The sequence below is a fragment of the Pangasianodon hypophthalmus genome, chromosome 17 (genome assembly GCF_027358585.1).
Source record: "Pangasianodon hypophthalmus isolate fPanHyp1 chromosome 17, fPanHyp1.pri, whole genome shotgun sequence".
Lineage (NCBI taxonomy): Eukaryota > Metazoa > Chordata > Actinopteri > Siluriformes > Pangasiidae > Pangasianodon > Pangasianodon hypophthalmus.
This window is the reverse complement of record NC_069726.1, coordinates 6721881-6746699: the sequence shown is the minus strand read 5'-3', so window position 1 is coordinate 6746699 and position 24819 is coordinate 6721881. Positions and strand designations below refer to the sequence as shown.

At 41.3% G+C, this 24819-nt stretch overlaps 1 protein-coding gene across 15 annotated transcripts in view; it reads right to left on the bottom strand.

Moving 5' to 3' along the window:
- Positions 1-3584: 3584 nt before the first annotated feature.
- Positions 3585-24819, bottom strand: part of LOC113544721 (cAMP-specific 3',5'-cyclic phosphodiesterase 4D) — a 182396-nt gene continuing 161161 nt past the window's right edge. For all 15 annotated transcript variants that reach the window (XM_034312421.2, XM_034312422.2, XM_026943642.3 and 12 more), the window contains 10 exons: positions 21103-21215; positions 12417-12510; positions 12090-12265; positions 11784-11882; positions 11524-11688; positions 11268-11367; positions 10048-10202; positions 9829-9951; positions 7842-8024; positions 3585-6893 (listed from right to left, as the gene is read on the bottom strand). In XM_034312421.2, coding sequence (XP_034168312.2) covers positions 6414-6893; positions 7842-8024; positions 9829-9951; positions 10048-10202; positions 11268-11367; positions 11524-11688; positions 11784-11882; positions 12090-12265; positions 12417-12510; positions 21103-21215 — 1688 coding nt within the window. In that variant the 3' untranslated portion in view covers positions 3585-6413. The remainder of the gene's footprint in view (positions 6894-7841; positions 8025-9828; positions 9952-10047; positions 10203-11267; positions 11368-11523; positions 11689-11783; positions 11883-12089; positions 12266-12416; positions 12511-21102; positions 21216-24819) is intronic.

Below are 24819 nucleotides of genomic sequence, written 5' to 3'. Positions count from 1 at the left end.
AATAATAATAATAATAATTACTACTACTACTACTAATAATAATAATAATAATTACTACTACTACTACTACTACTACTACTACTACTAATAATAATAATAATAATAATTACTACTACTACTACTACTACTAATAATAACAATTACTACTACTACTACTACTACTAATAATAATAATTACTACTACTACTAACAATAATAATAATAATAACAATTACTACTACTACTACTACTACTAATAATAATAATAATAATTACTACTACTACTAATAATAACAATTACTACTACTACTAATAATAATAATAACAATTACTACTACTACTAATAATAATAATAATAACAATTACTACTACTAATAATAATAATAATAATTACTACTACTACTAATAATAACAATTACTACTACTACTACTACTAATAATAATAATAATAATAACAATTACTACTACTACTAATAATAATAACAATTACTACTACTACTAATAATAATAATAACAATTACTACTACTACTAATAATAATAATAATAACAATTACTACTACTACTAATAATAATAACAATTACTACTACTACTACTAATAATAATAACAATTACTACTACTAATAATAATAATAATAATTACTACTACTACTACTAATAATAATAATAGACCTTTTTGCACACTTCTGTGTTTATGAGCTGGTAAATGTATGCAGTGGCGTTTCAAAACTTCCGGTGAGCCAGTGAACAGTGCAGCTGGCGATCACTGCGGTTTCCCACAATGCACAGCTAATTAAAGCAAACGGTCGAGCGCGAGCTTCCCCTCATTTCCCGCGCACGCGCCTGTTAGTGAGCAGCACACAGCTTTGTGCTCGTCACTGAGAAGCTGAGCAGCAGTTACAGTGTGCAGCGTTCAAAGACCCGCATTGCAAGAAAACCACTGGCTGTAAAACACCTAAAACATGTCCTCCAGATGTGAATGGACAAACCAAACATCTGCTTTCCAGCGAAATGTGTTTGACAAACTCAGAAAAACCAGCAGTGTGTGTGTGTGTTTGTGAGAGACCTGCTCCTGCTACAGACCACACAACTCTTCCTCCTTCAGATAAGTGAGCTAACTGTATATAAAGTGTGTGTGTGTGTGTGTGTGTGTGTTAAAAACACTATAAAGTGATTTTCATCGCGCCCTGATTGTTGCTAACGCTAACTAGCTTTATTGGCGCTATGCTCGAGCTAGCTAGCCAGGTGTGTAGCTAACTATTAAATATCCTGTCACTCAAACATTTCAGCATCTAAACAATGTTCAAAGTGGCAACCTGGACGCTAGTCATGACCGGATATGACGTCACAGCAACGCCGAGCACGGTGTCTTGGGGCGCTTGAGCTTCATGCTGTGTGATGTGATTAATGCGGCCACTAGGTGGCAGCACGACACTGTTGTAAATTCCCTGCACGATGGCCATAGAAGAGATAGTAACTACATCCATTTCTAGCAGACATGGTGGTGTTCATATATATTTATATTTATATATTATATAATAAACATATATATTCATATTTTTATTATTATTTGATATTTTGGAACTGATTACACCATTTTTATTGTGAAAGTATAGCCAGTCTACCAAACAGCCATCAGTCATGAGATGAATCAATACTAATATACCGAGATGAACTTATTCATATTTATTCATGAATGGTGTGGACTCAGTTCCTGCAGTCACCGCTAGATGGCAGTGTGAGTGAGTGTAATGAGTGTGTGTGTGCCCGTGCTGAAGGCAGTGTGTGAGTGAGTGACTGAATGAGTGAGTGCTGCAGGCAGTATGAGTGAGTGAATGAGTGAGTGAGTGCTGCAGGCAGTGCATGTGAGTGAGTGAGTGCTGCAGGCAGTGTGAGTGAGTGAGTGAATGAGTGAGTGCAGCAGGCAGTGTGAGTGAGTGAGTGAGTGAGTGAGTGAGTGCTGCAGGCAGTGTGAGTGAGTGAGTGAGTGCTGCAGGCAGTGTGAGTGAGTGAGTGCTGCAGGCAGTGTGAGTGAGTGAGTGAGAGAGAATGAGTGAGTGCTGCAGGCAGTATGAGTGAGTGAATGAGTGAGTGAGTGCTGCAGGCAGTGCATGTGAGTGAGTGCTGCAGGCAGTGTGAGTGAGTGAGTGAATGAGTGAGTGCTGCAGGCAGTGTGAGTGAGTGAGTGAGTGAGTGCTGCAGGCAGTGTGAATGAGTGCTGCAGGCAGTGTGAGTGAGTGAATGAGTGAGTGCTGCAGGCAGTCTGAGTGAGTGAGTGAGTGCTGCAGGCAGTGTGAGTGAGTGAGTGCTGCAGGCAGTGTGAGGGAGTGAATGAGTGCTGCAGGCAGTGTGAGTGAGTGAGTGCTGCAGGCAGTGTGAGTGAGTGAGTGAGTGCTGCAGGCAGTGTGAGTGAGTGAGTGAGTGAGTGCTGCAGGCAGTGTGAGTGAGTGAGTGAGTGAGTGAGTGCTGCAGGCAGTGTGAGTGAGTGAATGAGTGAGTGAGTGAGAGAATGAGTGAGTGCTGCAGGCAGTATGAGTGAGTGAATGAGTGAGTGAGTGCTGCAGGCAGTTTGAGTGAGTGAGTGAATGAGTGAGTGCTGCAGGCAGTGTGAGTGAGTGAATGAGTGAGTGCTGCAGGCAGTATGAGTGAGTGAGTGAGTGCTGCAGGCAGTGTGAGTGAGTGAGTGAGAGAATGAGTGAGTGCTGCAGGCAGTATGAGTGAGTGAGGGAGTGAATGAGTGCTGCAGGCAGTGCATGTGAATGAGTGAGTGCCCCAGGCAGTGTGAATGAGGGACTGAATGAGTGAGTGCTGCAGGCAGTGTGAGTGAGGGAGTGAATGAGTGAGTGCTGCAGGCAGTGTGAGTGAGTGAGTGCTGCAGGCAGTGTAAGTGAGTGACTGAATGAGTGAGTGCTGCAGGCAGTGTGAGTGAGTGAATGAGTGAGTGCTGCAGGCAGTGTGAGTGAGGGAGTGAATGAGTGAGTGCTGCAGGCAGTGTGAGTGAGTGAGTGCTGCAAGCAGTGTGAATGAGTGAGTGCTGCAGGCAGTGTGAGTGAGGGAGTGAATGAGTGAGTGCTGCAGGCAGTGTGAGTGAGTGACTGAATGAGTGAGTGCTGCAGGCAGTGTGAGTGAGTGAGTGAATGAGAGTGAATGAGTGAGGGAGTGCTGCAGGCAGTGTGAATGAGTGAATGAGTGAGTGCTGTAGGCAGTGCGTGTGAGTGAGTGCTGCAGGCAGTGTCAGTGAGTGAGTGAATGAGTGAGTGCTGCAGGCAGTGTGAGTGAATGAGTGAGTGAATGAGTGAGTGAATGAGTGAGTGAATGAGTGCTGCAGGCAGTGTGAATGAGTGAATGAGTGAGTGCTGTAGGCAGTGCGTGTGAGTGAGTGCTGCAGGCAGTGTCAGTGAGTGAGTGAATGAGTGAGTGCTGCAGGCAGTGTGAGTGAATGAGTGAGTGAATGAGTGAGTGAATGAGTGCTGCAGGCAGTGTGATGCAGATTCCTTGGAGGGAGGAGGTGCAATTTGTCATCTCTGAATGAAAAGCAATATGTAAGATATCTGAAAGGCTGTAAGTCAGTGTTCTTGCTTAAAATACACAAAGTGACACAAACACTTAATGAACTCATGCTTTTATTTTTTTATGTTGCATATAAAAATGTTTCCTCTTGTTTTAAATGTTCTTCAAACTGAGTGAAGCAGAATCTACAGTTCTGTCAAACGACAATGTATCCAGTGAAAGAAGTGTAAAAAGTTTAAGGTCATTGAAAGATGTAACCTAATGAATTAAATTTTGAAGTACCAGTTTATGTACCTTTTAATGACACTGAAAAATACAAGTAATAATAATAATAATAATAATAATAATAATAATAGCCACGACTTTGGCTTTGGTCCAGGGCTGCTATAATCTACAGTATGCGTGTCAGAAAAAAAGGCTCTCGACATACAAACTCTAAAGTTTTGCTTAGTGCATGAGCACATCTACAAGGCTGGATGAGACGACGGTAGCACACAGCACCTGAACACATTTCAGAACAGCATGAAAATACAACTTAAGAGTGGATATATGCAGCCAGCTAGCCCACCGTTCTCCTACATGTGTGTGTCTATTGCATTGGGGTGCATTGCGTGTGGCATTCAAAGCCAGGCAATGAACAAAGAATGTTTACTTTTGTGCCAGTCTCGATGCAAAAAACTGCAGCAGCATACAGATCCATAGCTTTACAATGTAGCACTTACTCTGATACTCAGGTAGCAAAACGGGCGGAACTTCCCCATGTGCACTACTGCTCTCTTGTCCAGAAAGAGGGACGAATAAAGAGAAATCTAGAGATGCTGAAGTTAAGGCACAGCCCTGGGGCCAAACACCAGTGGCGTCATATCGTTTGGCTTTCCCCTGGTTCTCCATTAAACAAGCTCAAAGGTGTCTACTTCCATTTTCATTTTTACAGAATCTTTACATTGTATAATAGCTATAATAAACATTCTCTCAACAAGAGTTTACTAAATACAGCAACACCATCGCCATTAGGGATGATAGAGTAAGAATCGCTTATCATTTACAATAAACATTACAATATATACAATGCAATAAATACATGTCTGTAAACAGAGACAAAAACAAAACCCATAAAAGGTAAGGTCATTTTGGTGAGGCAAAAAAAAAAATGGCACAAAACTTAAATAAAAAATAAAAACGTCTAACAAAATCACTACTACTTAAAAGCCAGGATTCAAGTTTTGGTGAAGAATCTTTTCCTTAAAAATGTTTGTTCTATATACACACTCACCATGTAGAGGAAAAAAAAAAGGAAGAAAGTAACTTGCAAGTAACATGCCATCTATGCTACAGTTCATGTTCTACAGTACTGCTTCATATATACAGCAACTGAAACATATGAACCAATAAATAAAACCACAAACACGTATAAATATAGAGAAATGAAGAGCCACTTGGCTAAGTGCTGAGAGTCCTATAGTGCAAGAACAGTGCGCGAGTGTGGGTTTGGCATGAAGAGTGAGAGTCGACTTGTGTTCTAGCCCTAAGAAAGCTCTCGGTCAGACTGGAGGATTTGTGACACACAGCACAAATGCCGTTGCACAGCCTGTGTGTATGATCAATGAGAATTTATTCAATGGTTTTAGCTAGTCCTTTAATCTAGGCAGTATTTTCAAATGGAAAACTTTCTGGTGTGCACACAATGTGTACCATGTTTTATGAGATGTTTTATATGAGTGGAGTGAAACGTAAAAGGCATATCATAAGGAGCACGATTCAGGTCCGTTAGAAAAGCCTGAGCTTCTAACACACTGAAGTGTACAGTTCATGTGTCTCAGAAATTGCTTGTCTCGTAGAAAAGTAAATGCTAAATGAGATCTGACACAAGACAAACTGAACACAGGATGTTGGCAAAAACAGTCTAAATGTTTGCGTAACAGGAAATAGAAAAGTGTTTGATCTAATGGCCTCGTCTATGTTCCTGGCAAGGTGTGTGTAATGTAACTTTGTTATAATGAGGTTCATTTAAAATGTGTGTCCACTCAAAAAAAAAGTGTATGAGCAAAAGTCCAAAAGAAACAATGTACGCTTTGTGGAAAAAATCAATTCTGGCTGAGGCTCACTAGAGGTAAGTGTTTAAGTAGATTATATTATCTGAATGAAAGAAAAAGGACAAAAATAGGAATGAAACTTCAATGAAGAGATTGTGTGCGATTAATGAAACAGACACAGCAGTGTTGAATGAAGTTATAAAGTAGCGCGCTAAACCCGCTGCCCAACATAAACACATACTTGCAAGTTACTCGTCACTAGAAGTTTTCTTTGCTGTTGCTGTTTTTGTAAGAAAACAAGCATTCATGTAAAAAGAATCTCAATTTTATGTACCATACAAAAAAAACTCAAAGAGGCCATGACAGCACTGAGCTGTGTGTGTGGGTTTAGTCAGGTTTTCAGGAAGACTTAAATGTAGAAAAAGCCAGAGAACACATTCCAATAAATTTCCGGTTTCCCCCCGTGGCCGTAGCTGCTGCAGTCCATCTCTCTTCACCGCTCTGTGCTGCGTGTGTGATTTTCAGATCTTTCTTACTGTTGCCCACATGAAGGGGATGTTTAGCTTCCAACCATGTGCCAGGGGGAGCACACACACACACGCACATATACACACACACCACCCTCAAATGAGGGCCAAGAAGCACAGACTTGGGGGTGAAAAAGGGTAAACAAATAAGACAGCAAAGAAAAATAAAATGTTATTCCTGAGTGCAAAAAAGGACAATGTACCAGAGTGTGTGTGTCCTCGTGTGTCCAGGAGAGAGCAGCGGCCGAGGTCATGGAGTGCAAAGTGCGCTTTGGAACTTTCCTCCTCCCGCCATTATTAATCTTCCCTCTGCCTGTGCATTTCACTGAGACATAGTTAGCAGTGAGTGAATGTGTCCTGCACTGCTACGTTCCTTCCTCCTCCTCCTCCTCATCCTCATCCTCTTCCTCTACCATAATTGGTTCTACAGAAGCTTCCTCACACACCTGCCCTTCCTCCTCTCCCTCCTCTCCCTCCGCCTGCTCATCCAGCGGGATCTCAGTACACTCAGAGTTCTGCGTGCAGAGCGTTTTGGAGTCCTCGTCCTCCTCCTCTTCCTCCTCCTCTTCCTCTTCCTCAGCCTGACTGCCGCTGTCCTTCTCCGTATCAGTTTCTCCGTCCTCCTCCAGCGTGAGCTCGAACTGGAACTTGTCGGTGGTGTTCGTCGCAGCGGGTCGTCCGCTCTCGTCATTCTGCTCTGGTGCAGGAGAAGGGCTCTGAGGGATAGTGCTCTGGTACCACTCTCTGTTGTCCTCCAGCGTGTCCAGGATGTCCTGAGCATCCGGGTGCACCAGGTCAGCCCATGTCTCCCACAGAGGGTGGACAATGTAATCAATAAAGCCCACCTAGAGCACAGCCGAGATGAAACAGGATTGAGACAAACTTTCTAGCTATTACAAATAAACAAAAAAACACAGAATGGAAACTTTTTCTCTTCACAAATCCCAGTGCTGATACAGTATTAAGTATCAAATTATTAAAAAATTGCTTGCATCCACCAGTAGCAGTGGTTTATTATACAATATCAGTAGGTTGTTCACTTGGACAAATGTAACTGTAACAGCAAAAAACTGTCTTGCTACACTGAGTGTTTGTGGTTTATGTACAAGCAAAACACAACACTCCTACATTCCAGGAAACCACTGTAGAGTGCAGAGGGCCAAATCTGTGTAGGACACGTTTGCCAGACATTAAGAAACACTACAAAATGACCAAGCCTCAATCCCAACCAAGTACAAGAAAAGACATGACACTTGTGACAGTTACTTTTCCCCAGGAAGCTGGGTTGTATCACACACACACTTGCACACTACAGTTGTCACTGTGAAACGTGGGAGTGTCAGTTTTGTGTAGTGTTGACAAAAGGCAAGCTCAGAGTCTGGCCATCCAGTTTACACTGACATTCAATAAGGCAACTGTAACTCATTTTGTCCAGGGAGCTTATCTGTTAATTTTATTTTAACCCTCATTACTGGGTTATTGACTGCAGTCCAGGTTGAGATGTATTAAAGCTATACACTAAGTGTGCAAAGGTGTCTTCCAAAGCTTCCTTCAGCCCCTGCAGTTATTATAACCAAAACCTTTCAACATGATCATCTCTTACAAATGAGAATGGCTGAATGGGTTTGTGACAAAAAGAGTATATTGGGCATGTTGATGTGTAGTCACCTGACAGTATGTTGACAGTATATATGCAGTTTGTTGACTGTCTGTAGAGTGTATACATTGGACTATCCAGTAAAGTGTTACCAGTAATATTGGAAAGGAATGTGTGATGCATTTGAATGCAGTACCTGGGATTTCTCCACCGAGGCATTGTGTTTGTCACACATGGGACTGATCTCCATGCCACGTTCCCTCTCACGGTCACCCTGGCTGAAGAACTCCTCCATGATGCGGTCTGTCCATTGGCGGTACAGCTGCAGTGGTTTGGTGGGGTTACTCAGGTCTGCACAGTGCACCATGTTCTGTAGCACCTGTTACACACCAAACATATACAACACACTGTCAAATAATTGCTACCATTATCCTTTATCATCATCCTTAGGTGGCTCATGTGTTAAGGCTCTGGGTTACTGATCAGAAGATCATGAGTTCAAGCTCTCGTACTGCCCAGATGCCACTGGTGCACTCTTGAGGACAGCCTTTAATCCAGTGTATTATGGCACTCTGTCCCCGGCTTACTAACAACCAGGATGTGCAAAGAATAGAATTTCACTGTAATGTACTGTATATTTAAGAAATAAAACATGTCAGGGTGTGCTGTTATTCAAAATAATCATTGGCAGTGTAGCATGATATGGCCAAATGCAAAAATGAATATTTTCTAAGAACTGCACAGCCAAAGTATTTTATTCCTCTTATACCATAGTAGTTTGTCAACAATTAAATATCTTTATTTGTTAAAGATTGTTAAAGACACATTGTACATTTTGCAAGTTAGCAACAATCCTGTTATCATTTATGTTATAACAGCTTTAAACAGCTGGTCATTCTCTCACCAGCCTCTTTTATTCTCTCCTGAAGTTTGTCATGTTACCGAGGAAAGTGCAAAGCTGTTCACCCTGAAGATTTTCCTGTGTTAAAGTTGCAGTTTTACCCCTGACTGTTAAAAGTGCTGACACTGGAGACCTCCAATAATGATAAAGTTTTCTCCTCACAGAAAACTTCACCATATCAACAATTTCACACTTTTTAATATGTTTATGTGGAATATCTGGCATACATGTCCTTGTTTAAGTTGATACTATAGAAACAATGATGTATTAGTACAAGAGCATTAATATAAACCTTGTAGCCGGCACTACTGTGAGAGCTGCAGTTATATTAAACTAATCAACAGCTTCTATCCTATCAGAGCCTTGTAAAAGTGAAAATAATGGCTTTTTACCCTGATCATCTTTCAGCAGTACTCATTTCAAGTAGGAGTAGAGAGACAATACTAATGACCTACATTTTCCACATGTAGTTTATCTTCTTTTACTCATTACTCTTTTCACTGACTGTTTCTTGTGTTTAGTATTACAGCTTGTACCTCCTACACTGTGCTGTGTTTGACTCTTAATTTCTTTTACAGACTCAATATGTCTGTCCATTTGTTCATCCATCAATCCATCCATTCATTCTCAATCACAATTCACCACAACAGCATCCATACAAAGCCTTTGTTCATGTCTGACCTATAGAAACCTCGCCTATATACACTATATGGCCGAAAGTATGTGGACACCTGACCATCACACCCGTATGTAGGCCTTTCCTCAAACTGCTGCCACAAAGTTGGAAGTAAAGAACTGTCTAGAATGTCTTTGTATGATGTAGCACTAAGATTTCCCTTCACTGGAACTAAGGGGTCAAGCCCAAACCTGTACCAGCATAACAATGCTCCTGTGTAAGGTCTATAAAAACATGATTTGCCAAGCCTTGGTTTGCCCTGACCTCAACCCCACTGAACACCTATGGGATGACCTGGAGCGCCGACTATGTGCCAGGCTTCCTCGTCTGACATCAGTGCCTGACCTCACTAATGCTCTTGTGGCTGTATGGCCATAAATCACCACAGCCACATTCAATGCAAAATCTAGTGGAAAGCCTTCCCAGGAGAGTGGAGGGTTGTTATAACAGCAAAGGGAGGACTAAATCTGGAATGGAATGATCAACAAGCACATAAAAATGTGATGGTCAGGTGTCCACATACTTCTGGCCATATAGTGTATTACTTAATCTGCTAAGAGCATGATCATGCACAAAAGTATTCAGAGTAATAAGTAGTGATCTTACTTGTATCCTGTCTGAATAATTATCCAACAGCAGGACTCCAGAACTGGTCACTTTCTTTGTCTCGACCATCGTTTTCAAGTCAGCCAGTAGGTTCATGTGTTTCGACATATCAGTGGCTAATACCTAGGATTAAAAAAAAAAAAAGCACAAAAACATTAAAACTATTTTCATTGCTGAATTTCATACCATGTTCATCTGCATACAGTCATCTGCACTTACGATGTCGATCACCATCTTCCGGAGGGATTGTCTCTGTTTTTTGGTAAGGTTCTGGAAGATGTCACAGTTCTCTTCCTGGAGCAGCTTAAAGCCTACAGCCAGATGATGGTTCTCCAGCACTGAAGAGTCATTGTACATGAGGGCCAACTCCGAGTCTACACACACACACACACACACACACACACACACACACACACATTTTTATGGCCCTGACTATGAAGGGTATTCAGTCATCCAGGGCATTTGGTATGTACTATAAGTCAGGATGTGATATAATTTTGATGTTCTGTCACTCATGGAAATTTCCTAGAATTCATCTACGGCATAATGAAACATCGTGTGAAGAGTAAAAAAGTTTCTTAAGAATTAATGTCTTCAAGCTTATATGATAAGTCCGCCCACCTTGACATTCTGCTTCTAGACATTTCAGGGCCTTGTGCTAGTCACCTGGTCCATATATTACTATTTAGGCAGACTGGAATAGATAGATGACTGTGTGTGTGTGTGTGTGTGTGTGTGTGTGTGTGTGTGTGGTAAATGGCTCTTTCAGTGGCAGAACTCTGTCACTGTCAGAGAAGGATTAGAGACAGTGATGTAAGGAAGGTAGCGGCTGAGCTCTGCTCCAGACTCCAATTATAAATGGACATGCAGCAGTGTGTGACCATGAAGCCTCAATCTTGCTTATCTGTCATCTCAGCTCACACTACCACTTACGTCACACTGTTGTGTAAGCAGGGGTAAATCCTCACATGAGGTCATATAACTTGGTGGCTGGATGTGTCTGCAGGGTCACTGAAGCTTTTCCCACACAATAGGGAGGGATTTGTTTCCCTTAAAAGAGCAAATACAGTACATGTTGCTGGAGGCTATTGCCTGCTTACAAACCTACTGTATGACTAATGATCATGATGATAGTCATTAATGATACAGCACAAAGGCCCCAGTTATAAACATGCTTTGGGAATGCTTTTCTGTCTTGGGAGGAATCAGAAACCAGATGGAACCTGGCTTTAACACAGAGTTTTCTTTTCACTGAAAGTCACTTCCTGTCTTGCATCTAGCTGTGTCTAAATGTGAAGTACAGCTTGTAGGTGGGAACATCTGAGGTGCGATGGACTTCAGATGCAAAAACACGGGTGCCACAAAGCCTTGTCTCACGCAATAATGGAAGGCGTGGGAAGGGAACTATTTGTGTCTGTGATATGAAGAAAAATACTCACTGGTGTTAATGAGGAACTGGTTTGAGACACCCGGGTGGTCAACGTCATGAATAGCACTGGCAAAAATGGCAGCAAGAATTTCGAGGTCTGTGAAAACAGCCTGTGAGAAGATGAAAATTGTAGACCCAAAATTAGAAACACTGTTTCACCCAAGTCTTCAACAAGTTCTCACATGCATTGTATCTAATTCTGTTTTCATGGAGTGACAAAAGCTACCCTATGATGCCTTGAAAAAGGCTGCTGCTGGCCATTTTACCTCTAAAGCAGGCGTGGAAAGCAGCACGTGTGTGGACTGCGTTACATCAGCAGCATGAATATTGTTATGATATGCCACGTCTGCATGGTAATGGTCTTCTAAGGTCATCAGGTAGGTTATAAACGTGTCTAATGGAATTTTAAATGTCTTGAGCAAGTCTCTCTCCTGGTGGAAGAACGATAATAGCAGTGATATTAGCTTGTAGATTTTGACAGTAAGTGTAAAGCTGTCAGATAGGGAGTGGATTTTCAAGGTCTTACCTGAAAGATTGTGTACATCATCACTGTTAACGGCCTGTTTCCAGAAAACTCTGTGACTCTGAAAACATTAAGGCCCCATTTATTGACATCTTCCAGTTCCTGCAATGAAATTAAAATATTTGTTATTTTATTTGCTTATGTCTTATGTCGTGGAACATCGACCTTCCTACAAGGTCAGAAACAGTCTCTACTGCATATCCACATCCAATCAGAATTCAGTTAAAGCAACTGAAGGCCTATCTCTGGTTGGGAGACCAACAGTGGTTGAAAATGCACTCTAAAACTAATGAACCCTCTATATTTCACCTTGGCTAAGGAGTCTTCAGTATCTGTTTTGACCCCAAAGCGAGGGATGTTAGAGTTGGTGAGGCTGGTACTGTGCATTAGCTTCTTCACTCCACTTATTTGTGACATGGGCTTTTTTTTTTTCTCCTTCTCCTTCTGAGTGTGAGGCGAGGGCATTTCCACGTCATGCTGCTTGTCTGTGAGAGCAGAGAGAGCAGTGCAATCAGTGTACCATTAAATGTTTTCCTATTGCCTCCACTATGTGAGAGCTGTTTACACAGACATCACTCTATTGTTAGTAAGTGTGTAGTGCTTTGGGACCTGATGAGGTTCGATGGCCTGAATTACCTAAGAAGGTGTTGGAGATGAACTCGGAGACCTGGTTTCCAGATCGGCTCATCTCAGACAGGTGGGTGAGCTCCCTGTTCAACATCCTCTTGAACTGGAGCAAAGAACCATGGACAGAGATATACGGGTTAGGGTCTAACAAAAAATATATATTTTTATACACAAACACACGCACGTTATTACTTAATGATCTTGTCATCATTATAACATTTTCTGAGCTCTGTGTGTGTTTCCCCCTTTCTGTTTTGGTTTTCAATGATCTCCAGTGTTCTCTCACCTTCCAAAAAATGCATGTAGGTGGCTATGTTACAAATGTTCCTAGGTGTGAATAAGTGAGTGTGTGTGTGTGTGTGTGTGTGTGCGCGCATGGCAGCTTGAGATGAACCGCCATCCCATCCAGGGTGTATTCTTGACTCAGTGTTCCCGGGATAAGATCCGGATCCATTGCATGCCAGATCAAGTGGTTACTGAAGATGAATAAATGTATGGAACCAGCAGCCATATTTTATATAATCTCAGAACCAGACTTCAACAAACATAACTATTTCAATAGAACTAATCTAATAACATTGTAGAAATACTGTAATGCAGTATATCCTCCTTTTCCTTATATCTGTATGTCTTTCAAAATGATTTTTTTTCTTTATTAGGTTTTCTATATTCTACAACATAAAAAAGTATATATGAGAAAAATGACAGGAGATCAATTTATTATTCAGACAGCTATGGTCACAGATAATAGACCACACAAAATTCAACCCTTTTGAAATTACCAGTAATAGTTTGTCACCTGATAGCTCACAAATTGAATTTCCCTCTTTTAAGACCAGTGCAGATAAGTAAAATTAAAAAGTACATTATAGATTCAAAATGTATAATTTACAGATTTGTTATTCACAGGTTGTCAAACCTGTGTGGAACACCATCGCATAGCACACCACCACACGCTAGCTTTTTTTAGACTCAGGATTGTTTAGCGCAACAAAACATGATTCTCAGGCAAGATAAATCTAAAATCAGTAAGCCAGATGGTAATATAGATCTTTAGGAAGAATCAATATGCCGTACCTTTATATATCCCAATGAGACAGAGAGCAAATAATTTGCTTCAGGCATTTTCGCAACCAGCCAAGTCACATATAAAGAATAAAAAAAAAAAATCTGTAGATCAGCTTTTGTTCATTATCTCAGGCAAAGAAGGACAGTCACTGAAAAGGCGTGAGCTGACTCTAGGTAAGACGGAAGAGTAAAAAAAAAAAAATGCTAGCTGTGAGCAGGTTGATCATATTTTCTCGTTCGTGCCGTGCAAAAAAATGGCAGGAGAAGGAGGATGGTGTGCTTGTGGAAAAAAAGCATCAGTCCTGTCGACACCTTCCAAATAAGGCACTGCACTCGTATTGGATGCAGCTCGAGCCCACCGACCAGCCAATCACCACTGATTACAGCCAGAAGAGAGGGGATGGAGTGGTTAAGACATGCTGATGGGGGAGTGCAAGCCTTAAGGACAGCCATTACCATTCTCTCCTACCCTGTCTCTTACCTCATAACACATATACCAGCTTTATTAACCACCAGATGGATTGATCCACAAAAATATTTTGCAGACTATAAAATATAAAACTTCTTTTCATATGCCTTTGCTTGTATATGTGCTACTTAAGTTTTCACTTGAGGATGATCTAAATTGCAGATGAAATTCCACTCATGACATATCAAAGCTGAATTAACAGAATACAACGTCCTCTCATTCACCATTAGAGGCCAACGTAATGAAAGCAAAGCAACAAAAACAACAGTGGCGCATTCATATGGAGATAGCAAGACCCCACCTGGAATTCATTCAACCTGGCCGCGAATCTTTCATGTGCACATCACTGATGAGTTCATTTGGAAAACAAATGAAGCTATCACAAGGCCCTTTATTAAGTTCCTGGCCAGCAGCTAGCTTTATTGTACCGTCTTTGGCCTATTTGAATATGTGGCTGAATGCTGCATGGTATAGCACTGCCAATGGTTGACGCAAGAATACAGCTCTTATATTAGCTTTTGCATCAGTGTAGGTCCTGTATGCAAAGTAAGACCATAATGTGCTTGAAATTAGGGATGGACAGTGAAACCATATAAAGATATAAATATTAAACAACTAAAGAGATTAAGTAGTGTCTAATGAAAAAAGAGCCAGACATCAAACGGACAGTGGCATTTGAGTCTGGCCACTATGAATCAGGGTGCAGTTGCTGGGCAGTGTTCTCCTTTGGTGTACTGGCAGGTCACCTAAATACAAAACTAATATTAAAAAAAAAAAAAAAAAAAAAAGCCATTGGAATGGGTGTTTTTCACTCATGCATTTGGGAGCAGCTGGTCAGATATGCTCATTAACACGAATGTGTCTTGGGTGCTCATTCATTAATCTGTAGTAACTGTGTTATTCCTGTCAAGGTCACTGTGGTTTAAATTATTTGTTTATATTTAGAGGCACAGAACCGACTAAATTCATTCGTGCATAATTGCAAATAAAAATAAAAAGTGTAGGAGCGGGCTGGATGTCAAGAGTGTCTGCAGGAGTGGGCAGGATTGGTTAGAATTCCTTTGGGAGCAGACAGGAGTAGGATTTTAAAAAATAACACACAGTCCTGCACACACCTCAACACTAAGCCTTGCAATCAGGAGTTTTTTGTACATGTGCATAATAGAATGTATTATGTTTCACTGTCACACTGAGTTTCCATTTTATCAGGTAGATCTACCACACAGATGCATTTTGTAAATATACAGTTATTGACTGCACACCATCTGTTGCAATGCACAAAGCACCACTATAGGACCCTCACTGACCAGGGATTTCGGATCATTTTCATGGTAACGTGCTGAACCTGAACCATTATTAATAAAAATGCAAAAATCTTCTCTATCTGAATACCTACCAAATGTATCATTCAGTTAATGTAGTCTAATAAAGCGGCTAGTAAGTGTAGATGCTAGAAATAAATACCGGATAAACTGCCTTTATGATAAAACCCCAAAATGCACAGCACATGCCCCTGTGTCACTTTTATCTCGTAATGCTAACTAAGATTCATTACACCCGTTAAGACACACACCCATACACATCTGGCTCTTTTTATGTGAATATTGTAAACAGGCTGGTAGTTGTGTATTATAATGACATGTTTTACTTCCACAAAGTGAGTGGAATCAGAAGTCAGCATTTTGCTGCCATTTCCAGGGTGAGCAGTGATCATTAATTAAACGCAAATCAGACGGTTTGCCAATATCAGACCGACAACATGATCTCAGAATGAATTTTCTGAAACAAAAGCTAAATCACTTCCACTTCTACTTCCTGTCATGGTTATGCTTGATCCAGTTGGTACCAGTATGTTTTACTACAGTTTCCTAATCGCCTGCACCCAGTGCACTTCAGTGAAGCCACCAACTACCAGTAACACAATGGAAGTGCTGCACATTGGTCCTGCTGTAGCTGTTTTGAGAGGGCACCAGGCCTCTGTGGTTTTCTGAAAAGGGGTGTGTGGTGTTTTCTGGAGCAGGCTGAGGCTCTGGACTCATCTGGAGCTCGGGTGGCTTTGATTAAAGCCATCGGCGGCGTCTTTGAGAGCTCCATGGCTTGGCTTTTCCTTCCTTGTGGTTAAGGCTCTGAAGTGAAGCAGCGGAGTGGCAGCGACTCCTGCACCACAGCGTGTGTGTGCAGAACCCGAATGCCTCTCAACACTCAGCCACAGTCCTGGAAGGAGGAGTGGTCTGCGGTCATCTCTTTCTCTCTCTCTCTCTGCTTTACTCTATACTTCTCCTCGCTCGGCTTTGCCTTTCTTCAGCTTTGGGTTTGTATCCAGGCACAAAGAAGCCACCAGCTTCATAATCCACAGGGTGTGGCATTTGGTGAAACGGAGGTAGAGGGTAACACTAACAGCAAAACGGCTCCGCTGGCAAATAATGAACTCAAGATCACATAAATTTTTTTTTACTCGAAGTAGAATTGTATTAATCATTGTATTTTCAACATGATACAATTTCTCTGAATTTATGTAATAAATAATAAAAGAAAAATTTATATATATATAAATAACAAAGATTATTTTGTTGTCATTTTGACATGAGAGTAACAAGGTCAAGTAAAAATATGAATGGATAAAAGTATTGGTTTTGGTTCATGTCACCATTTTTGAACCCTGTTACATTTGAATGTAGTGTTTATTATATAGGATAGCACTTATGTGTTATTTCCACCTACAGCTGTAGCTAGCCAGACGTAGGTAGTTTGGGAAGTTTTTGTTTTGTCTCACATCATATCTCCAGTTGGCAATATGGTTTCAATATGGAAACAATGTAGTGATAATGGAGTGGCAGAACATAGTCCACTATGTGGTGATAAATGGTTCTCAACTGACCTCAGAGCAGATGATGAGGACATTTTAGGTTTGCTCATAGACTTAATCGCCCATTATGTTTATCTCTCATGAGAAACTGCTTCCAGACGTAAACTTCTTGTTAAGTGTTAGGCAACACGCAAACTGTAGCCTAACATCAGATATATGATATAAATGTAAACCAAAATATGCAAAGGGTTTTTTTTTTCCTGTATATTTTGTTAAATGTAATTATATTGCTAAATAGGCAAGACAGAGATAAGATGAACTTTATTTAAAAGTCATAGAAGCATAAAATCAGCAGAAGGGTTAACAGTATCTATGAGAGGAGTGTGTAAAAACACCATCTTTTATTACTTCACACTTAGCTTATAACTCCCACTTATAGGAAATAACACTCCTTTAACTTATCTGACATTCAGACACGACTGATGCTAAACTTCACAAACAACAATGACCAGTGCTTATTTAAAGCCGTTCCTGCAATAACACTGATTCAGTCTGAAAACAAGTTTCAGATTATTTTCCTCTGGCTTGTTTACAGCGCACTCTAAAATACTGAAATGGTGAAGGACTAAGATGTTATCAAATATCTTTCCTGGCACAGGCAGTCTACTGGAGTCCCAGCATCACTGAAAAGGGATATCCACATATGTGTCTTACTTCTGAGTCATACATTCACTGAATCATCACACCAAAACTGCCACCTACCCTCTCATAAATCTTATTATAACTCTCTTATTGTAAATCATACTCATTTATTACTAATCTATGTGAATATATGAGTAGGAAGGAAAGACAGAATACCTCCCTCCCTCTCTCTCTCTCTCTGTTTTCTCTCTGTCTGGCCCCCCACTCTACCGGCGGCTCAGTTTGTTGTGTTTCCATAGCAACCGTGAGCATGTAAGATCATGCTTAGGCCTCCTCAGTGACAGAACGGGTGTGTTTGTTGCAGTTTATGTGGGTATTTTTGTGTGCGTGTGTGTATGTATTCAGTTAATCAGCATGCAGTGCGCCTGGCTGATTCCAGCATGTCAGAAGCATGCTTGATACGCTTAAGGACAGATATGAAACAGGCAGGAGAGGAGGAGGGGCCATGGAGCAACAGTCCTTTTGATTGGTCCAGAGCTGCCACGCTACAGTGAGAATGAAAAATGCTTCACACAACAGTGTTTAGATCCAAACACTGTTATCGGAAATAGACTAAATCATCAGGGATCAAACAAATGACAAAAATGACAAGTACTGTACCAGTGAGTGACTGAACTTGACTGAATCAGAAACGTCTTACTTCTTTTCATGTAATAATGTTTTTTTTTTTTTTTCAGAGATAAGTCATGGATGAAATGTGCTAATTAATTATGGGAACACGTTTCTAAAGTCAACATACTCCTTCACCTTCCTCTTCTGTTCAATATTGAGCAATGTAGGGTCCATTGACCTCGGTTTTATCGCCTGACTTTACAGCAGTGCTATTGTAGAATCAATTTTACAATACACAATATCCTATCTTCCTGTTACGTACAAGCAACTTAATATTTATGTACACACTTTACCATGCATTTATAGATCCTTTGCCATGCTTAGGGATCCTTCTGGCAGGGTGTGTGTGTGTGTGTGTGTGTGTGTGTGTGTGTGTGTGCAAATGTAGGCGTGCAAATAAGAAACAGAGGTGGGAGAGAGACTAAAATAACCTTTTTACCATGTTTACAAAGATCATTTCCAACAGAACATTATCTGTGTAATGTAACACCTGATACATGATCACAGAAATATAAACATGATACCTGATCATGAAAAAGATCTTTATGTTAATTAGAGCAACTGAGCAAAGCATGTGCCATCTAACATATCTAAATAAGCAAGGGCATAAATGTTATATCCAAAGAGCAGCAAAACAGGAAATGATGCTTACAGTCATTGCTAAACATCTCCTAGGTTACATCATGCAAATTCAGTGAATAAATCTTCAATAATGTAAACAACTTGACGCCTATGGCATTATTCTAATACTACAGGATGTTAATAATAACAACTGTACAACAAACAACATTCAGCACAATGTGGATGGACCATGAAAGATGGATAAAAATTTCTGCTCTATATCAAAACATACAGTAAGCAACACAGTGTAATGGTATTTATTTGCTAAGAAGCATATATTTGTGAGCAACTAGGAAGTGTAAATTGGGGGAACTAAGATGTGTAAATTAGGGAAACTAGGAAGCATAAATTAAGGGAGCTAGGAAGTATAAACGATGTGAACTAGGTAGTGGAAACTAGGGGAACTATGAAGTGTAAACTAGATGAAGTAGGAACTGTAAACTATGGGAACTAGGTAGTGGAAATTAGGGGAGCTATGTAGTATAAACTATGGGAACTTGAAAGTACAAATTAGGGGAACTAGGAAATGTAACCTAGGGGAACTATGAAATGTAAACTAGGGGAAATAGGAAGTGTAAACTATGGGGACTAGTTGGTGAAAAATAAAGGCGCTAGGAAGTATAAACTAGGGGAAATGGGAAGGAGAAATTAGAGGAACTAGGAAGTGGAAAGTGGGGAACTAAGAAGTGGAAAGTAGGAGAATTAAGAAGTGTAAATTACTGGAACTAGGTAGTAGAAACTAGAGGAATAAGGTAGTGGAAATTAGGGGAAATAGGAAGTGTAAAGTAGGGGATCTAGGAAGTGTAAAGTTGGGAAACTAGGAAGTGTAAACTATGTAAACTAGGAGGTGGAAAATAGGGAGTGTGTGTGTCTGTGTGTGAGAGAGAGAATGATGGGTCATTTCTGTATGAATGCCAGCAGCAGAGGCTCTAAGGGGCCCTAGGTTCCTGGTAACGAATGCCTTATGAGTGTCCATACCAAAGCAATGATGCCTTCATCACATGCTACAGTTCCTAGAAAGAAACTGGCTTATGGAGTATAAACTAGCTTATCGCTTCCTCGAAAGCTCTCACTTTCCTGTTCAGCAATACAAGGTAACTGTGTTAAAAGAAACGTTAAATAACCCAACATGAGTAAAGATGGTTTATATTTTGGATTGGCATGGCTGCTCTGCTCCATCACTCTGTTATTGTTGATGAGGTCTAATGCTGAGCTATATGAGAGCTATATTATATGAATAGCAGATAGCAAGCATATCACATGCAGCACCCTGTTTCAATAATATTCTAGGATCATTTTATGCCAAAGCCACAGAAAACATTCAAATCTGAATCCAATCCACACTGTGGTCAGAAAGCGGATTATGGTGCATGACCTTCAGCATAATATATGGGAATTCCTCTTTCTTGTCACCTTTCTTTCGTTCTCTTCTCCCCCTCTCTACCCCCCCCCCCCCCCCCCCCCAATACTAACCACAGTAAACAAAACATCACATTTGTATTATATATACATATTCATCTACTGTCACAGCACTGAGCACAATGCAACACTCAACTCCAGTGTAACCACAGTCAAAACAGAAAGCCGCATCAACAGCCAACGCACAGTAAACATCCACACACTCCACTGCAATCTGACTTCCACAGAAGCCACCATCAGAGATATAATGCAAATGACAATGAGAGTGCCAGAATCATCTGTGTGTACACCAGCACACACATATACATGCAGATGTCCACATGTTGATGAGCCAGTCAGCCATACTCACATAGCATCACAATCATCCTGTCTTGTTTTGATCTGAGACACCGGTGCATTTACAGAGCAGAGAGAGCTACCGAAAGAGAGTGTCATATCAGCTGATGAGGAGGATGACCCCTGGAGAGGTGTGATGGAGAATCTTAACCATGCCTGACTCACGTCTTGTGCGTAACATGTGGTTTGTGTACATTTGCCAGATAGCACATCCCTTGGGTGGCCATTTTGACTCTGGCTGATAAGTCTTAGCTACTGCTAAACCCACATTACCTGCTTGCCCTGACCAACAGTGAAAACAGTAACTCATAGGAAGATGGCATATGTGCCATTAATTAATACATTTATAGATTGCTGTTTCTTGAAATATTATATTTCAATTTTTTTTTTTACTTCCCACTGCCATCAGTCCAGTTAAAAATGAAACTTAATAAGAAAGCCATGAGACCCTCAGATAAGTGTCCCAATATTTTGTGTAATTTTATGTGGATTGTCTGTCATGATTCAGCATGGCCCTGGGGTCTCAATATTTGTGTTGCATATATATGGGGTGACAATAAGAACTGATGTGACTTGACCCTTCAGGGGTGCATGGGCAATTTTAGGAAGACATTGAAATAAGTGAATGATATGCACCATCAAGTAGTGGAAGGCTGACTCACCTTGTTGGAGGCCATCTCACTGACAGAGTGGCGCGTCTGCAGTGTCTCCAGCTGGTCCAGGCACCAGTCAAGCTCCTCCAATGTCTCGGTGGCCAGCTTCTGGTAGGCCTCCTCTGGGGGAAGACAGGAGGGGAGGGGGTGGTCAGTTTTGAGGCGTTTCACGGGGCTAGCCGAGGCCTCGTACCCGGCCATGCCGCGCTGTCCAGATTTCACGCGCGGGTGACTCTTCATGCTGCAATGAAAAAGAACTCTCCTACAAGTAAGAGGAGGGCTGAAGGATCAAATCTAAGCTCCTGGGTCTGGGGGTCCCTTCCATTTAGTTCAGAGGGGTGCAGAAAAGTCCAAATGAATGAGAGAAAAGGAGTTACGCTGGTGAGAGTCCAGCAGTGCAAGGATCCTGGCCTACAGAGCAATGGAACAACATGCTCTAACTATGCAAAATCACACAGCACGCATGCACAAAATCCTGAGCCAGATGCGTCACTGACTAACACAACAAATCTGCATCCCAACACATGACTAGCGCCAGTCTCCCGGTAGTGGTCCATCAGGTGAGGGGGGTGATCTGGAGGAGAGTGAGAAATTCAGGAGGACAGCTCTTGCCTTTCAGTCATGCACTTCTTTCTTTAAAAAAAAAAATAAAAGGAGCAGAGCGGAAAGCAGAGCCCACTCCTCTTGCACCTCCTCTCCAGCTCCCTTGGCCAAAGACCAGACCCCCATATGAAGCTGTAGGAGCACTGTGATGAGCTTCCCTCCTCTGTTAGGGAGTTAGCTCAACAAGCTGATATCGAAGCTGATTTAAAAAAAAAAAAAAAAGAAAGAAAAAAGGAAACAGTGAGCTAGTAAGAGCTGAGCAGCACCTCAACGTGGCGGCATGACTTAAGAGGCTTTGCTTTACACAAAACACAATCGGTTTCCTGTGAAAGCCCAAGCCTAAAGAGCCGGAGAGCACGACACAGGAAGAAAAAGAAAAGCTGGGCTGGAGTTTTGGATTGGAGTTGAGTAATGCTGTAATCTGAGCAGCTGTGAGCAGGAAAGGAGCCTTCTCTCTGTTCCAAAGCTGCAATACAAATGTAAACATTACCAAAGCACTAGATATATTCACTAGATATGAACATTCCAGAAGGGATTTACATATGTGCTTTACATATACACTGTGTGTATAAACAATAAAGCAAAAGCACTGCTTTGAGAGTACACCCTGTCATATGAGTATTACATTGTGTTAAAAAAAAATATCATTCTATAAGTGCATGAGCAATATTTAATAATGAGACCTGATGCAATTCCTCAGTACAAAAAAACATTTGGTATTGAGGGGCCGGACTCACAAAGGATGAGACAGAGAGATGTACAATGAGACCCATGTTAAGGGTCTGTCTATGCTATGTGTCACTTTCACCCTGATTCTCAGTGTGTCCCCCCTTTCAAAGGCTGTGCAATCGCTCAGGAGAGTTTGCAAGCACAGGGGACCACTGTCCTTGCTGACAGCGTCTCCTCTGACGTCAATGGCATTCTTCTCATGTTTAGTGCAACACTCTGAGGCTGCTCTGGCTCAGCTCTAAACTCTGGACTGGATTCTACGAGATTGGCTGAGGGAGAAGAAAAACCTCTAAAAACATGGTTTTCTGGTACTGCTGCCTGGAAATAAAAGATTAATTCCAAGCCAGGGCTGTTGGATCAGATTTGGCATGAGTGTTTCTTTTGTGTTTCACAACTTTAGGCACGAAAAGGCTGTGCACCAAATGTACTGCCGCTTTAAAAATACAAAAAATATTTTAAGAGCGCACTGCAACTGGAAATATTTTATTGAAACATGGGTGGCACGGTGGTGCAGCAGGTAGTGTTGCTGCTTCACAGCTCCAGATTTCCCAGTTTGATTCTGAGCTCGGGTTACTGTGTCTGGTTTCTGGAGTGTGAGTATGTATGTGTGTGTGTGTGTGTTTGTGGATGATGCCCTGCAGTGTGACTGGTGTCCCAATTTGCCACCACTAAACACTTTTAATTTATTAAAAACAACGCATCATACATTTTATCCATTTATAGTTATATTTATTGATGTGGAACATCTGCGAAACAAAAAAAAAGAAAAAAAAGTCGTTCCCTCACCAGCCTCTCTTTTGTTCTCTTGATGTTAATAAGACAAAACAACGCAGCTTCAAGCAAAGCACAAAGCCTTCCGTCCTGAACACTTTCCTGTGTCTAAAAACTGAAAGTTCCAGCTTCAGTTCTGATTGTTACAAAGCGCTGACACTTGAGACTTTCCAAAAATGATAAACAAATGCCTCCTCAGAGAATACTCATCATATCAACAATCCAAGGTTTTTATAAATATGTTTAAGTGAGTGTTGGCCATACAAGTCCGTGTGAAATCGCTGTTACTACAGAGCTGCTGTTATAGAAAATTAATTAACCCTTTCTGACCAATCAGATTCGAGAATTCAAAAGCACTGAAGATTAAATTAAACACCTTCAGGTTTTTCTGCTTCTTGTATAATCCTGTGATCTCATCCTGCTTTCTCACAGTGAGACGCTTAAAAGCCGGTAGTAAGGCCAGAAACATCCTTGAGTAAGAGCTGTAGTGCTGTGTTCATGAAATCATGCACCACAGTAGGTCTTAAAGTCAGAAGGTGGGAAGGCAATATTCACGGTGTGAAATTCCATGACTCAGGAAACACATGGAATCTGTGCCCATTGTGCCAGCCGGATGGCACGTCCTCACACCCTCCCACAGCACGTTACCACAATCCGTGGCACAAATACACACATAGAGGCCACTTCCAACAAAGCAGTGGGGAAGAAGTGGTGTCGTGGAAACTGGCTTCTCCGTGTCCCTGGAGGACGCTGATGAGTGACGTCACAGTTCAGACGACATCATTCTCCACAGTCTAATCCGCCTGTATCTCTCTCTCTCTCTCTCTCTCTCTCTCTCTCTCTCGCTATGTCTCAGCCATTGCCTCATCTCCCCTAGTTCTTATTCCATTCACCTTCCCAATGCTGCACTGGCAAGGAGGGGGCAGATTCTTGCTATTTTTAGCAGGTGCTATTTAAAGCACAGCTCATAATATACCAGATCAATCAGTATCGGCAGGTGCCACAGAGAACAGCCGAGTGCTGATTGAGCAAGGGTGTGTGAACAGTGCCATTATACCTTACTAAATCTGGACTCCAATCTAGTATAAAAGGCTCTAAACAGCCTTGGGCCTAATAAATGCATGCTTTCAGATGCTGCATTCAGCAATTCCCAGTTCAGTGACAAATAAAATAGCACTGATCATTCGAGAAGGAAGCAGAAGGCAAAGAGTGCTTTGATTGACAGCCTCATCTTGTGAGTCATGGCAAGGTGCTAACACGCTTTCATCCAATAATAATCCATCTCTTGCTGAGGAGGTACGCTAGAAAACAAAGTCGTGTGTGTGCACGTCAGGATTTTTTGTATTATTAGAGAACAACCAGCTGCCTTACACTAACTAATAACACATTTTTGGTTTAAATTACATCACCTTATATTAACCACAGGTCTCATTACTGTAAAATTGCAGTATAATTAAGCCAATTCGATTTCCTACCTAGGCAGATTTTCAATCAATTCAATCTTGCATTCCTCATATACATTACAGAATTCATTAACAACAGTTTCCTTGACTCAGTGATGGAACCTACACTGTTGAGGAATTGGTGACGTGAGCTCCAAAGAAGTAGTTTGTCTCCCTCTAT